This window comes from Vombatus ursinus, unplaced genomic scaffold, assembly GCF_900497805.2.
Source record: "Vombatus ursinus unplaced genomic scaffold, bare-nosed wombat genome assembly UNPS02010717.1, whole genome shotgun sequence".
NCBI classification, from domain to species: Eukaryota; Metazoa; Chordata; class Mammalia; order Diprotodontia; family Vombatidae; genus Vombatus; species Vombatus ursinus.
In genome coordinates this window covers 532-15466 of record NW_020950495.1, presented here as the reverse complement: position 1 = coordinate 15466, position 14935 = coordinate 532, and the positions used below count along the sequence as shown (strand labels likewise).

At 35.2% G+C, this 14935-nt stretch overlaps 1 protein-coding gene and 1 pseudogene across 1 annotated transcript; both read left to right on the top strand.

The window, feature by feature from the left end:
- Positions 1-255: 255 nt before the first annotated feature.
- On the top strand, positions 256-14297 carry LOC114037904 (dmX-like protein 1; the record flags this gene model as incomplete). Its single annotated transcript, XM_027854907.1, has 7 exons — positions 256-470; positions 2165-3856; positions 5708-5818; positions 6289-6458; positions 8497-8594; positions 9554-9719; positions 14036-14297. Coding segments are annotated over exons 1-7 (2566 nt in total), but the record flags the coding sequence as incomplete, so codon positions are not given.
- LOC114037903 lies at positions 11218-11557 on the top strand (annotated as a pseudogene).
- Positions 14298-14935: the final 638 nt, after the last annotated feature.

Sequence of the window (14935 nt, the reverse complement as noted above, 5' to 3'; positions counted from 1 at the left end):
CACACACACACACACACACACACACACACACACACACACACACACACTTTTGGGTATACCATTCAGTTTATGGTCTCAAACATTCATTTTCTTGTCCAAATTAAGTTTCTTGAGAGTTTTCTTGTTATGTTTAGAATGTGATATCAGTAGCTTAGGTGAAATTAGTTCACTTTTTACTCACAAAATGTATTAACTTTGTTTTAAAATATTATAGAATTATGTTATACATATTTTTATACATTATCTTTCAGATGAGAAAATAGATGCAAGTGTGTCTGGTACAGTGCTGCAACAAGAAGAGTTATCTTCTTCTCCAGAAAAGATCCAATCTCCTTTTTCAAAGAAATATCAGGCTTGCAGAGCAAATCTTCAAAGTACTAGTAAATTGACTCTTTCTTCAGAAATGGTTTATAGCCAAGAACTGAATTTGCCAGAAGGAGTTGAGATAATCAGTGTTAAGCCATCAGCAGGTTTGTGAATCTTAAGGAATGAAAGTAGTAAAAATTTGGAATCCATAAGTGTTTCACATATATAAATATTCTTCTGTTATTTTGATGTTCATATATACCCATTGTTTTTCAAGTAATTGTGAAGCAAGAACAGAAAGAATAAAGATAAGTAATTTGTAATTTGAAAAACTAAGATTTTTAAAACTTATGCTACTACCCTAGCTAAATATATTCTATTGCTTTAAACTAAATCTTAGGATACTTTTTAAGGGAAAGTTTCTAAGGGACCCATGCAATCCGCTCCTAAACTTTGCAGAAAAAGGTCTTTAAAAAAAAAAAAAACCCATCATATATGTACTACAAAACAAAACTTATTTCTTCCTTCCACTTATGAGTATATCTGTACTTAAGTGTTATGCCTGTTCCCCTGCTTGCCGCCTTGCATTGACAGTTGTCATTTCTGGGTATCATTGAATACTTACCAGTTCTCTACAAGGTAATCATTTCAGTTTCCTCTTCTTTCCTGTTTTCTGGACTAAACAGGAGAAAGAAGTTACTGGGGAGCATTTTCGGTTTTTTTGTTTTTGTTTTTGTTTCTTGGGGGCAGTTGGGGTTAAGTGACTTGCCCAAGGTCACACAGCTAGTACGTGTCAAGTGTTTGGTCTGAAGCCGGATTTGAACTCAGGTCCTCCTGACTTCAGGGCCAGTGCTCTATCCACTGCACCACCTAGCTGCCCCTGAGCATTTTCAAAAGCATAGAAATCTTTCTTTTATTTGTAACTCCCCCTACTCAATTTAGTAACTACCAGAATAAATGTTCAAATTTTTAAAAACCCATTACATATAGCCATAAACTCCAAATTACTCACTATTTTAAAAAATGCTTATGTTAACCTTGAAGTGGTATGTGTGTGGGAGAGAACAAATGTACTATTACCTTTTACTCTAAGCTCTTTTTTTGTGTGTCTTTTTATAGAGGGGGGGTTGGGCAGAAGGGTGGGATTTTGTAGTAGCTTAGAAATTCTATCTTTTCCAAAATTTTACATAAAAATATAGGGTAAGGCTGTTGAAAATGAAATTGATAAAATTTGAGAAAGAATGGTATAGCTTTTTATTTTCTGAAGACACAATTCCAAGGTCTGTTGTTGTTTGTTCTGTGAAAAGTATATGTTATCCTTTAATTAAAATATTACTGATAGAAGAGATTATGGTGGACAGAAACAGTAGTTTAGGAGTTATTTAAAAAGCTCTAGAGTTGACTTAAAAGAAAAAAAAATGAAGTTCCATACTAGGGAGTAGTTTTTTCTTTTTTTAAAAAGAGCAAAATAGAGAGCATGGTCTTTTCTCTTTATTTTATATTATCAGTTTTATTTTGAAGCAGGGCGATTAGGAAAGAGTAGGTATACTAAAAAATCCTTCAAAGTCTCCAGAATCATATAATGTTATTGTACTTTCCTTGCACCAACTGCACACCTGTGTTACTTGGAGCTTATTTTATTCTTGACATCCAAAATATATTTTTATATATTTTTACAATTAATATTAAAATATTTGATTTTTAAATAAGCACCAATATCTAGATATGCTACTTAATGTTTTAATGATACTCTTCTGAAAGGACCAAACACTAAATATATTTATAAAAATCTACTTAACTAAATAGGATGATTTATTTATTAGTTCTTTGCCTAAGTAATGATTTCTTTTTGTTTTAGGACACCTAAGTTCCTCTTCCATATATCCGGTATGCAGTGCACCCTATTTATTGGCAACTTCATGTTCAGATGAAAAAGTGAGATTCTGGAGATGCAGGGTAACAGCTGTAGAGACTGCCACTTCAGAGAACACTGCAAAAAGTAATCTTGAGTATATTTGGGAAGAATGGCCTTTACTTATTGAGGATGGACTCCCTAGTAGCAGTGTTGTAACTATTCCTGGAAGGCCAGTAGAAGTTAGCTGTGCGCACACAAATCGTTTAGCTGTAGCCTACAAGCAGACTGCATCTAATGGTAGATCTTCTCAAGACTTTATGATGCATGTAAGTATTTTTGAATGTGAATCTACAGGAGGTTCATTTTGGATCCTTGAACAAACAATTCATTTAGAGGAATTAAGTGCAATGTTGGACTCTGGTATTAGTATTGATAGCAATTTAGTGGCCTACAATAAACAAGAGGTTTATTTATCCAGTAAAGAGAACATCATGCCATATACAAAGCATTTAGTTCACTTAGACTGGATGTCTAGAGAAGATGGTTCTCATATACTTACTGTAGGAATCGGATCAAAGCTCTTTATGTATGGACAACTGGCTGGCAACGTTCAGGAACAAACTGGTAAAGAAGGCTTGGCATTCCCACTATGGGAGAACACTAAAGTTTTGTCTCAGTCTAAATTTGTTCTGCTTCGGTGTGTCGATTTGGTTTCTTCAGTAGAAGGATCTCCACCGTTTCCTGTTTCTTTATCTTGGGTACGTGATGGTATCCTTGTGGTAGGAATGGACTGCGAGATGCATGTTTATTCCCAGTGGCATCCACCTTCCAAACAAGAGCCTGTGATCACAGGTTCATATGGTGGAAGCACTCCATCTATCGTAAGTTTAATGAAACCGAGTAATTCATCAGGGTCTGGTTTACACCCACCAAAGAAAACATTAACTCGCTCCATGACTAGTCTTGCGCAGAAAATTTGTGGAAAAAAAACTGCATTTGATCTTGATATGGACATGGAAGATTCAGGTCTTTTTGAAGCAGCTCATGCACTCTCGCCAACTTTACCTCAGTATCATCCCTTGCAGCTTTTAGAACTCATGGATCTTGGTAAAGTGCGGAGAGCTAAGGCCATTTTATCCCATCTTGTTAAATGCATTGCAGGAGAAGTTGTGGCTTTGAATGACGCAGTATCTAATCATGAACGCCGATTTAGATCTCTCACTATTAGTGCAAGTGGGAGTACCACAAGAGAACCTCCAACATTCAATAAAACTGAAAATACAGACTACACAGAAATAGATTCAGTGCCCCCTCTCCCTTTATATGCCTTACTTGCTGCAGATGATGATAGCCCTTATTCTTCATCAGAGAAATCCAGTAATTGTAGTCACTTAAACAAAACAAATCAATTACGTGATGAAAGTTACAATGAGCTTTTTCAGATATCGGCACTAACTACTGATGATGTTCATATCTTTGAGACAGAAGAAGAAAATACAAAGCCCAAGGTTATTGATCTTTCTCAGTACAGTCCAACTTACTTTGGTCCTGAACATGCCCAAGTTCTTTCGGGACATTTACTTCATTCTAGCTTACCAGGTCTCAACCGGATGGAACAGATGTCTTTGATGGCCTTAGCAGATACTATTGCGACTACAAGTACTGATATTGGTGAAAGCAGAGACAGAAACCAAGGTAAAAATGAGTTGTGTTTTATGTTTAAGGAGGTGGCACAGTGGGTAGAGCACTGGACATTGAGTCAGGAAGGCTTGAGTTCAAATGTGACCTCAGAAACTTAATAGTTCTGTGACAACTAGTTAAGTGACTGGTCAAGTCACATAACCTCTTAGGTTCCTTTTCTGTAAAATAGGGATAATACCTCAACAATTCACAGGTTTGTTGTGAAGATAAAATGAAATGATATTTGTAAAGAGCTTTGCAAATCTTAACACACTATGTACATGCTAGCTATTATCATTATTATATACTTTATTATTAATTTTTTTATTTAAAATTTTACAACAGCTTAAAATTTGAAAGATGTTGACCATTTCTGAGTAGTTTTTCCCAACGTATTTTGTTATGGAAAGCATTTTGAGATTTGAAATATTTTGAAAAACTCATTATCATCCAAATGATTTGGTGTCCTGAACTTTACCCCCACTCCCAGATAAAAAGGAGCCCAGGGAATTTTTTGAGCAAAATAGAAGCAATTATAGTTGGCATTATGTTCAGTGCTGGAAGGGAGCTTATAGGCCAAACAGCATATCTCTAATTTTATAGATAAGAAAGGTGAGATATATAGAGAAGCATTGCCCAAAGTCACATAGGTGGCAGAGATTTAAACCTATATCATCTGACTGTAGAGTCAGTGGTCTTTCCATTGTACCAGTTTTTGTCTTGGGGATGAGGTGGTTAAGGAAGGGAGGAGAAGAAAACCCTGGCCATACATAAAAGTGCTATGTAAATAATTTCTTATTTAATATTGTAGAGGAAATAGTATCACTGCCATGAATATTTCCTTCCAGAATCTTTGTTCTTATAGTAGAAAAGTATGGTAAAACACTGTCTTAGAGTAAAAGTAATTGATGTAAATATATTAATTTTTAGCTCTTTGTTCTCATTTTCTCCTCAGTGAAGAGGTTGTAGTGGCGTAACAGGGAGAGCACTCTAGTCACAAAGTCTGACTTAAATCTGAGTTCTAGCACATTATTTGCTATTTGATCCTGGCCAAGTTACTTAATGTTTTGGTAACTTAGTTTTCTTATCTAATACTACTCATAGAGGATTATGAAAATGCCTAAACAATCTTTTTATGTTTATACAATTATTTAACTTATATGATAAGCTTTAGCTCCCTCAACTCAATTCATTAGAGATAAAATTGAGTTGCAACTCCGAAATTTACTAATTATTTGATAGTGAGAAAGTAATTTCATTTCTTCAAGCCTCAATTTCCTTCCACTTTAGGGTAATTGTAAAGAAAGTGTTTTGTTAACACTAAAGATGATGTAAAATTTTAAAGTTTGTGAAGCACTTTTGTTAAAACAACCCTAAGAGATAGTGGAGGCATTATTATCCTCTTAAATGATAAACCTGAAGCTCAGAGATATTTATTATTGGCCCATGATCATGTCCCCTGACTTCAAGTCCAAGGCTCAATAAGTATGCCAGGATGCCTCTCAAATGTATATGATTATGAATTACATTAAATACTATATACCTTGAAGAAAGGCCTAACGATTTTCCTTATTTACAAAAAAAGATCAAGCATGCGAATTAATTAAATAAATTGCCTGTGTAACAGCATCTTATTTTCCATAATGAGAAATCTCTTCATTTTTACTTTATTTCATACACAACACTTTTATTTCTTCAATTTAACAATGTGTTTCAATTTCTTCTTCTTATATGCATAGTGTCTTATTGGTTACGCTCATCATGTCAAGTTATGTACTGTTATCTATGCTGGTTGCATACTGAGTGGAATTGTTTTCTAGCTTTATTCCAATGAAAATGAGTAAAGAGTGTATTTTTTGTTCATAGGTGGAGAAACTCTTGATGAATGTGGCTTAAAATTTCTTTTGGCTGTTCGCCTTCATACTTTTCTCACAACTTCCCTTCCACCTGTCTATCGAGCTCAACTCCTTCACCAAGGTAATTTTGTAGAAGGTTACTTAAATGGACGTAAGTATATATTTAAATAAGAAACTTACCTTACCTTTTTACAGTAATGATGACATGATTATTTGGACACACCTCAAGTGTGGAGTAATTTTATGAAATACAGTTTCTTCAGGATTTGTTTCTAGTTAATAGGAACTTTTATAGATAAAGGGCCAACTTTGAAGGTGGGATGACCTTAGTTCAAGTCTTCCTTATGATAGTACTATCTGCACGACCACATAGAAAAGTCACTTAACCTAGTAGTATCTCAGAGGTACCAGTGCCAGTCTGCATTAATGAAGGGAGTTTTCAAAATGAGAGTTTCTTAGTGTCAATGAAATCATAGATCCTTCCCGAGGTCCTCCCTGTTTTCCCTCCTCCCTTCAATAAATCATTGTGAGATGGAGGCTTTGTTTTTAACACTGAGAATTACAACATTCCATTTGTTTTCCTGTTGTCAGGTCTCTCTACTAGTCATTTTGCATGGGCATTTCATTCTGTAGCAGAAGAAGAGCTACTGAATATGCTGCCTGCCATGCAGAAAGATGATCCCACCTGGTCAGAACTAAGAGCTATGGGTATAGGGTGGTGGGTTCGAAACACGCGAGTCTTACGCAAGTGCATAGAAAAGGTAAATAATTTTTTATTTTTTTTATTTTATAAAAAAATGTAAAAATGAACTATTACACTAACAAGTACTTTTTAGTCATCTGCACTTTAAAAAAATGCTATGATTCACCACTAACAGAGCTAATTTGAGTTTATGTTAAAACTTATGCTAAATGAATAAATGCTAATAAATATTAATCTTTTTGTCAACAGAATATAAGCTTTGACTTACTTTTCACATGCTGGCCATAGCTTTATGTTGATTACCTATACTCTCCCTGTCCTCTTGAGTCAGTGACCATCTTTTGTAAAGGACCTGGTTGGGATTTGGGGTACAGTCTTAAATAGTTTAAGAGAGGAAATCTTAACTGGAACTCATTCTTTTTAACCACTCCAGGGAGTTGTGATTTCATCAGTATGGAGAACTTCTTTTACTACCACTAATTATAAACCCTCTACAACTTGTGAAGTTGTTAAGACAAAAAAAATTCCTCACCTCTCTGAGGTAATGCTAGTCTTGGTCCTCAGAGAAGAGGCATGAAATTTATCACTAGGCCTATACCTGAAGCATTTCCAGCTTTGTAGGATCTGCCAGAGCTTATATTATGTTATCATAGACATCTACAGCCCCAGTATACCCCCTTATCTTTGTTGAAGTAGAACTTTAATGTAAACTCATAATCCTGAGATGATAAAAAAAAACTTAGGAGTCATGGAAAAGTGTAGTTAACTATTCTAAGTGCAGAAAGACCTTACAATAGGTATTGCATTTCACAGTCAGATATTTAGGTTTGTAATGATAGGAAGGAATGACAAGGAAGAAAGCTCCAGCCTCAGTCCTAGAGGAACTGTGACTGGGTTAGAGAATGAGAGTTGGGGCAAATAACCAGGGCAGCAAATCAGAAGTGGGAAGGAATAATGTATGAGGATTTTCTGCTGATTACTGACAGGACCCATTAACTCCAGAGTTGTGAGTTAGGGCTGAATTTGCAAAGATTAAAAGAATGCAGGATCAGGGTGCCAAATGGGATCAAGAAATAACATATAGTATCCTAGAGCCTTATCCTATTAAAAGAATAGATTCTTTTTCTTCAAGTGTATTAGGTTGCAGGGGAACCACAATATGAATACTGTCCTTTTTCATTCATAGAAGCAACATACATCCTTGTTCTTTTTTCTTTTTATCTTTATATTAATTCAATAATTTAAAAATATATTTTGCTATAAAACCTTTGTCAAAAGTTTTTTGAAAGCATAGATACTTTAATATTCTGGGTCAGGCCTAACTTGAATCAGTATGATGATTAAACTTGAGATTAAGACACAATGAGGCACCAATGGACCAGAAAATGAAGTAAAGGGAATTAAGTAATTTCTGATTAAATTAAAATAAAATACAACTTCCTCTGGGTTCATTGTGGCAAGTAACAGTAGAAAGGTATCTCCATACCCTTAGGACCATGGGAATTCCATTACAATCTCTGATGCCTGTTCCTTTAGGGATGTTAAGCCTTTCATGCCTTGGCTGCAAGGAAGCTTAAGAACTCTTTAGCCTTTAAGGACCAATCCAGCTTTTATAAAACAATTGCTGCTCCAGCCACCCATTGTTTGCCCCTTTCTGGTTCCTCTTTCCTTTCTCTACTCCAGAAGATCCAGTTCAATTTAGTAAATATTAAATGAATACTATTAGGCATGATTTTCACATTTTCTAACTTATGGTGCTCTTTGATTTTTTGATATATAGAAATAAAATTTTCTGTTTTCTCTAATATCAGTCTTAAAATAATCACTGATATGTAATTAGAATAGGGATAAAAATTTGAGATAGGAAAATCCTATCTTGTCTTATCTTTTCCTATCCTATCCTATTCCATCTTATCCTGTCTAACTTATCCTATCTTTTAAACAAACTGAACTATAAATACATAGCTAATGCACACTAATATTGTACATCTACAAATGGATAGTGTTAGGACATATTTTCTTACTGTAGAAATTATATTTTTCTAAGTGTACATATGAAACATAAGCAAGTATTAAACTGTGGTTTCTGATTACAGGTCGCTAAAGCAGCTTTTTATAGAAAAAATGATCCATTAGATGCTGCCATTTTTTACCTTGCAATGAAGAAGAAGGCTGTGATATGGGGGTTATACAGGTATGGCAGAGAGTTATGTTTTTAAATTAGAAGCATTTAATAAACACTAAAATATGCTGGGTAAAGAATTGTGTTTTTTTTCCTTTTGGTGCAATTTTATGGCTATGTTTAGAAAAAATATCTACTGACTTTTTTCCTTTCATTTGAAAATTGACATTTGTTTTCAATAGCCATATTGATAAAACTTTAATAACACAGTAATGTGGCTGCTATTTTTCATAAATTTATAAAGAGCAGGTGAATTTATATTTGTTTTTAGGAGTGTCATTCATTGGGTTAATTTAGGAGAGATTTCTTAAGGAGTCATTTTTCTACTTGACTTCTTAAGAATACTCTGAAATAGCTAATAAGCAAAAAATGTCAAGGCTAATGCTGGGACATGAATGATGCTCTATCCCTATATTTTAATTTACTTTTCGTTCACTAGAAAAAATACAAGATTTAATCTATCCCCAGAGCACTAGGAGTTGAAGTAAATTCTGGACAATCGAATGGATGGACAGTTAGGACTCCATTGGGGCAACCTTAGAACCAATTTAGTCACTAAATTTCTCAAAGCTGCTTTGGAGAAGATCTTACTCTCTAGGCCTTTATTGCCCAAGGTACTTAAACTAAATTGATCTTCACTATGTCATCAGTAACAGTGTTTACATAGCAGGAAAAAGATGTCTTTTAAAGTACAAATTGTGAAGATAATGGAGAAGACAGAATATTTCCATGGGAAACTTTTTTAGATTTTAAGGCAGTTGTAGTAATGAGCTTTTAAAAATCATTTGTTAGACTTTGGTGAGGAGGCACTATTAATAATACTTTGATTTCTTGTTTAAAGACTATATGTCATTGTGTTGGATGGCAGGAAATTGTTGTTGGCTACTTATTACTTTGGAACTATTTCGTAGGCTGGAATTAATTCCCCAGAAAAGTTTGATTCTCAGATTTTCTTAATTTTTTTTCTTTAGATCTCAAAAAGATACCAAGATGACACAGTTTTTTGGACATAATTTTGCAGATGACAGGTGGCGTAAGGCAGCATTAAAGAACGCCTTTTCTTTGCTAGGCAAACAAAGATTTGAACATTCTGCAGCATTTTTTCTTCTGGCTGATTGCCTGAAAGATGCAGTTGAGGTAATTAGTGAAATGTATATATTTGAATGTATTTCTGTATATAAACAAACATAAAACAATTTGTGATAGGAATAGCTTTTAAAACATTTTATTTGTGATGCTACTTCAATTTATAATTTCATTTTGTTTCAAGTTATATGTTATGCCCAATGTTTTGACCTAGAGTATTGCAATTAAAAATTTCTATAGAGAAGTAAAAACCTCTCTACATGTTTAAGCATCTACTAGGAACTGTACCAAGAGTGGAGAGCAGCAAAAAGATTAGTTGAGACACAGTCACGGATCTCATGGAGGCAGTAGAGCATAATGTATTGAATATAGTGGGTGCTTAAATGTTTGTTGAATTAATTGAATAGGTTCATTATACATATCACTATAATGTTAAATAAAATATGTATCAGAAAGCTACAAAAATAGCACTATACCATTTCTGGGAAAAAATTAGGAAGGCTTGGTGTGGGAGGTGGCATTTGAAATGGGCTTCAGAATATAGACAGGAATTCAATAGGTATGTGAAGAAAGATTATATAGGAGGAATGTAGAATATAGGGCATTACAGACAAAAACAATAGTGCTAACAAAGTTATGGAGCCAGGAAAGTAGAGAATGTGTGCAGAAAATGCCAAAGTAGTATGTACTGGCTGAAGTATAGATATACTACTATGACACATAGGACTGGTGATTTCATGGAGAAAAAGCAACTCCCAGATGAATAAATTGCTTCTGTCAATTTAAGTCCTCTGAAATTTAGACCACTAAGAGAGCATTAAGAAGTTAAATCATGGGCTGTAGCAGGGCACGGGGAGGAGAGGATGGCGGGGTCTTTCTGTGCATCCCCTTGCAGGGCTTGCAGGGGCCATAGCGGCCCCAGTGGCCAGGCTGGATGCCTGCCACCTTCGTGGGTGGAGGTTGGGGGGGGGGGGGGCGAGTCTTCTTTTCTCCTGTCATTGCTGGGTCTGACCCTGTCTGGCTTTCCCAGGGGTGTCTGGACAGAAACCAGGCTCCCTTGGTGCCATGTCCCTGGAATTTTGGTATTCACTGTATGACTAGTACTTTGAGAATTTCATCATCAGTAACCTCAGTCTAGTGGGCTCTTAAATACCGTCAGTAACAGACTGTCCTGCTGTAGCAGTGCTGGAACACTATAGATTCTGAAGGACCTCAAGACAGTGGAGAGTTGCAAGTAGGCTAAAATCAGGAAAGCGCAGAGAGTCTTGCCCATGGTCACTCAGCTCGTTAGTGCTGGATAAAGGCATTTGACTGGAATGAAAAGTAGTACCATCCCTCCTCCTCCATCAAAGGTCCATTGAAATGTATGACTAACTCAAAAAATGAGAACTGAAACTCAAGTTAAGTGACTTGCCTAGAATCACCCAGATTCTCAGTAGAACCAAGATTCTAATCAAGGTGGAATGTGCTTCTTATTGGATGGTCATCTGTCAGGAAGGTGTCTTGTTAAAATTCCTGTGGAAACAAAATATAATTTCATAAGGAGATAATGGATGGAGAAGAAAAAACATAGAACGGGTATGAGGACCTAGATGCTATGTATGTGAAATTGGTATCTTCCGATGGTTATGAATTTATTGTAAAAAGGGAGCATGTTTTAACATCAGGAACAATAAAAGCCATGTTAAGTGACTCAGGTCAGTTTGCTGAGAATGAAACCAATGAGGTTAATTTTAGAGAAATTCCATCACATGTGCTATCAAAAGTATGCATGTTTTTTTACCTACAAGGTTTGCAACACTAACAGCTCTACAGAGATTCCTGAATTCCCAGTTACACCTGAAATTGCACTGGAATTGCTGATGGCTGTGAACTTCCTAGATTGTTAAATAGAATAAATTATAATAAAAAATTAAAAAATGGTTAAATCACTTACCCAGGGTCACACAGCCAGCATGTGTCAGAGCTACCTCTGTTACACTATTAGCTCTCTGTATACTTCCCATGCTGGTGTTACATAATATATGGCTACAAATAAGGTTTCACAGGATTGTGGAAGACTTTGAATTCCAAGTTTGATCTTTATGTAGTATTAGACACTGAACATTTTCTTTTTTTTTTTTTGGTTAAGAGTGACATTACTAGATGATGTTATAAGAAAGATTAACCTGGCATTAATGTGAAGTCTGGATTTGGATGGGGGAAGAAAATGAAGGCAAGAAGACCTATTTGGAGGCAGTAGCTGGGTATATACTATGGTGGTGGTAGCAGTAATAATAGAGGAGAGGATTATGGATGCAACAAACCACTATAGATATGAGATATTCTAGAAGCAGAATGCATGGGATTTTAGAACTGGGTATAAATGGTAAAGTATTTCAAATGTAGGTTACTTGGTAAGCTTTGGTATTGCTCAGCAAAATTGTAAAGTCAGAAGGAAGAAAGAATCAGGTTAGGGAAAAGATGATGTAGTGTTGAATTTGCAGTACTAGGTAGAAATTACTTTAGCTAATTATAGAAAGGGGTCTGGAACTAGGGAAGAATTCAGGTCATTATTAGTAAACTGGAAGTCATTTGCAGTGAATTAATATTGAAACTAAGGGAGTATGTGGTATTACTGAAAGAACTGGAAGAGACAAGAAAAGATCTGAGGATAGAAATTTGGGGAAGGGGAAGAAAAGCCAAGAAGAATCCAAGAGAAGGATCCTTTAGAGTAGGGATCCTCAAATTATCCAGTGGGGCCTGTTTAGCCAGCAACTAAGAATGGTTTTCATATTTTTAATAGAGCAAAACTTTATTTTAAAATGTAAAATTCTAGTTCACTTGGTACAAAAACAATGGGCTCAGTGCAATGGCTCTAGTTTATAAATTCTTGCCTAGGGACTCAAGAGGAGAGCTAGGGAAAGCATTTTTTAGCCTCAGAAGCCAAAGCAAGAAGAGAAGAGAATATGTAGGGAGAGATAGTGATCAGTAATTTCACTACTGATGAGAAGTCAAAGAGGATATGAGGATTGAGGGAAAAAAAACATTTCTCTTAAGTCACTGATGACTTTGAAGAGAACAATTTCAGTAGAACTGTTCTAAGATCATAGAGACTGAAGAAAAATAGCACTAATTTCCTTAAGAATATGCAGCAGAGCCTTGAAGTTGTTTAAACAAAAATACAACAAGGCAGATTATTTTTGCCTGTCTATGAAGAGCAAAAATTAGTTTGAATGGAGGCAGGTATTTATTTCAGGCTTTTAACTAATTTATCTGTATATTTTTCTTTCTTTCTTTCTTTTTTTTTTTAGTGAGGCAGTTAGTGTTAAGTGACTTGCCCAGGGTCACACAGCTAGGAAGTATTATGTGTCTGAGGATAGATTTGAACTCAGGTCCTCCTGACTCCAGGGCTCTATCCACTGCGCCACCTAGCTGCCCCCCATTTTTCTGTCAGTATGTTTTGATCAGTAATGTCTAATTTACTAGGTCACTTCTCATGTTTCTTAACTTTTTTTTCTTCAGCATTTTTTGGGGACAAGCTAAATAAAGGATAAAAAGATGTTGTAATCCACCATTCATGACTTTTTGCAGGGAGGTTCATATGAATTATAAGTGAATTCTGCATTCAAGTCTGTCATCATTAATAAACTTACACAGTCCAGAAACACTCATTGCTTATTTGGAAAGGCCTTCATTTTATAGAGTGAAGCAAAATTTGTAACTTAAATTCATGCCTATAAATATAGTGCTCTAAATCTATTTTAAGGAAACACATGACCTCAGAAGCCATCCTAGTACAAGTCACAGCCAAATTGGAATCCCTTTTAAAATTTACCCAACAAATGGTCAACTAGTTTTTTCTTGAGGAGCTCCAGAGAGGGAAAAGTCCTCTAGCTTCCAAGATCACCCATTCTGTGTTTAGACAGCTCTGATTTTTAGGAAATTTTTTTCTTACCTTAAACATAAATTTGCCCATTGGCCTTGACTTGTCCTTTTAGACCAAAAAAACAAGCAGCCTAGTTCATTTTTTCCCTAGGACATCTCTTCTATAGGTTAAACATCCCACTTTCCTTCTTCTGACCCCTATGTATGTCCAGAACTTAAATCCCTTCACCCATCCTGCTTGCCCTCCTTCTGAATATTGACTGGTTTATCAGTGTTCTTACTAGAATATAGTATCAAGAACTGAAATTCCAGATTTCCCTAGGTTGGTTAGTTTTATTGGTTACAAATCTATGACATTGGCAAGTAGTATTTAGTATTATCCTTAATTTTTCAAATCTTTTTTCTTACTAGTTTCTAGAAGCTTAATACCGAGTATACTTTTAGACATGAGAGAATTGTTCTTTAGGGTTAAAAGTAATAAAACATGGATTTATTTCTAGGTTTGTCTGGAAAAATTGAATGATGTTCAGTTGGCTTTGGTAATAGCAAGACTTTATGAATCTGAATTTGACACATCTGCAACATACAAATCTATACTGCATAAAAAAGTTCTGGGAATCGATTCTTCAGTCAAAGAACACCATTCAGTGAACACGAATGTACATGATGATCCTTTCCTTCGGAGTATGGCATATTGGATCTTGGAAGACTATAGCAGGGCTCTAGATACATTAATAAAACAACCCTTGAGAGAGGAAGAAGGTAATATAAGATTATGGTTTGTAATTGTGAGCTTTATATTTATTCATAAATATATTTCAGGCACATTATATGTCAGCACTATGCTAAAAGTCTATAAAACCTGCTTCCAGTCTTCCATAATCTTACAATCTATTTCAAGATAAGACCTATATACAATGTGTGTAATATAGCTTTGAATATTCATTGTGTGTATGTAAAGTAATCAAATGTTTTAGAAAAAGTTAGACTTTATTTAATGATGTACTTAATAATATTTCCAATTTGTCACTGCTGCTTGGAAAAAATGGCAAAGTGGTACAAGAGATGGAGTCACTTAACATTTCCGTTGCCCTCAGACTGAATCACAGAGAAGTAAAAACAAAATCTATATTCAAAGTAGATACAAAGTAATTTTTGGAGGAAAGGGCACTGGCCAAGTCAAGATAGACTTCCCTTGGGAAGTAGCATGTGAATTAAGATTTGAAGGAAATTAGAGTTCCTAGGAGAGTTGAGTGGGGAGTGCATTCCAGGCATGAGGAAAAACTTATACATAGTTACTGAGACGGGTGGCATGTGTTATGTGCGATTAAAAACATAGTTTAGTGTGATACAGAGTGTGTGGAAAGTGTTAAATAAACAGACTGTCAGAGAAATAATCT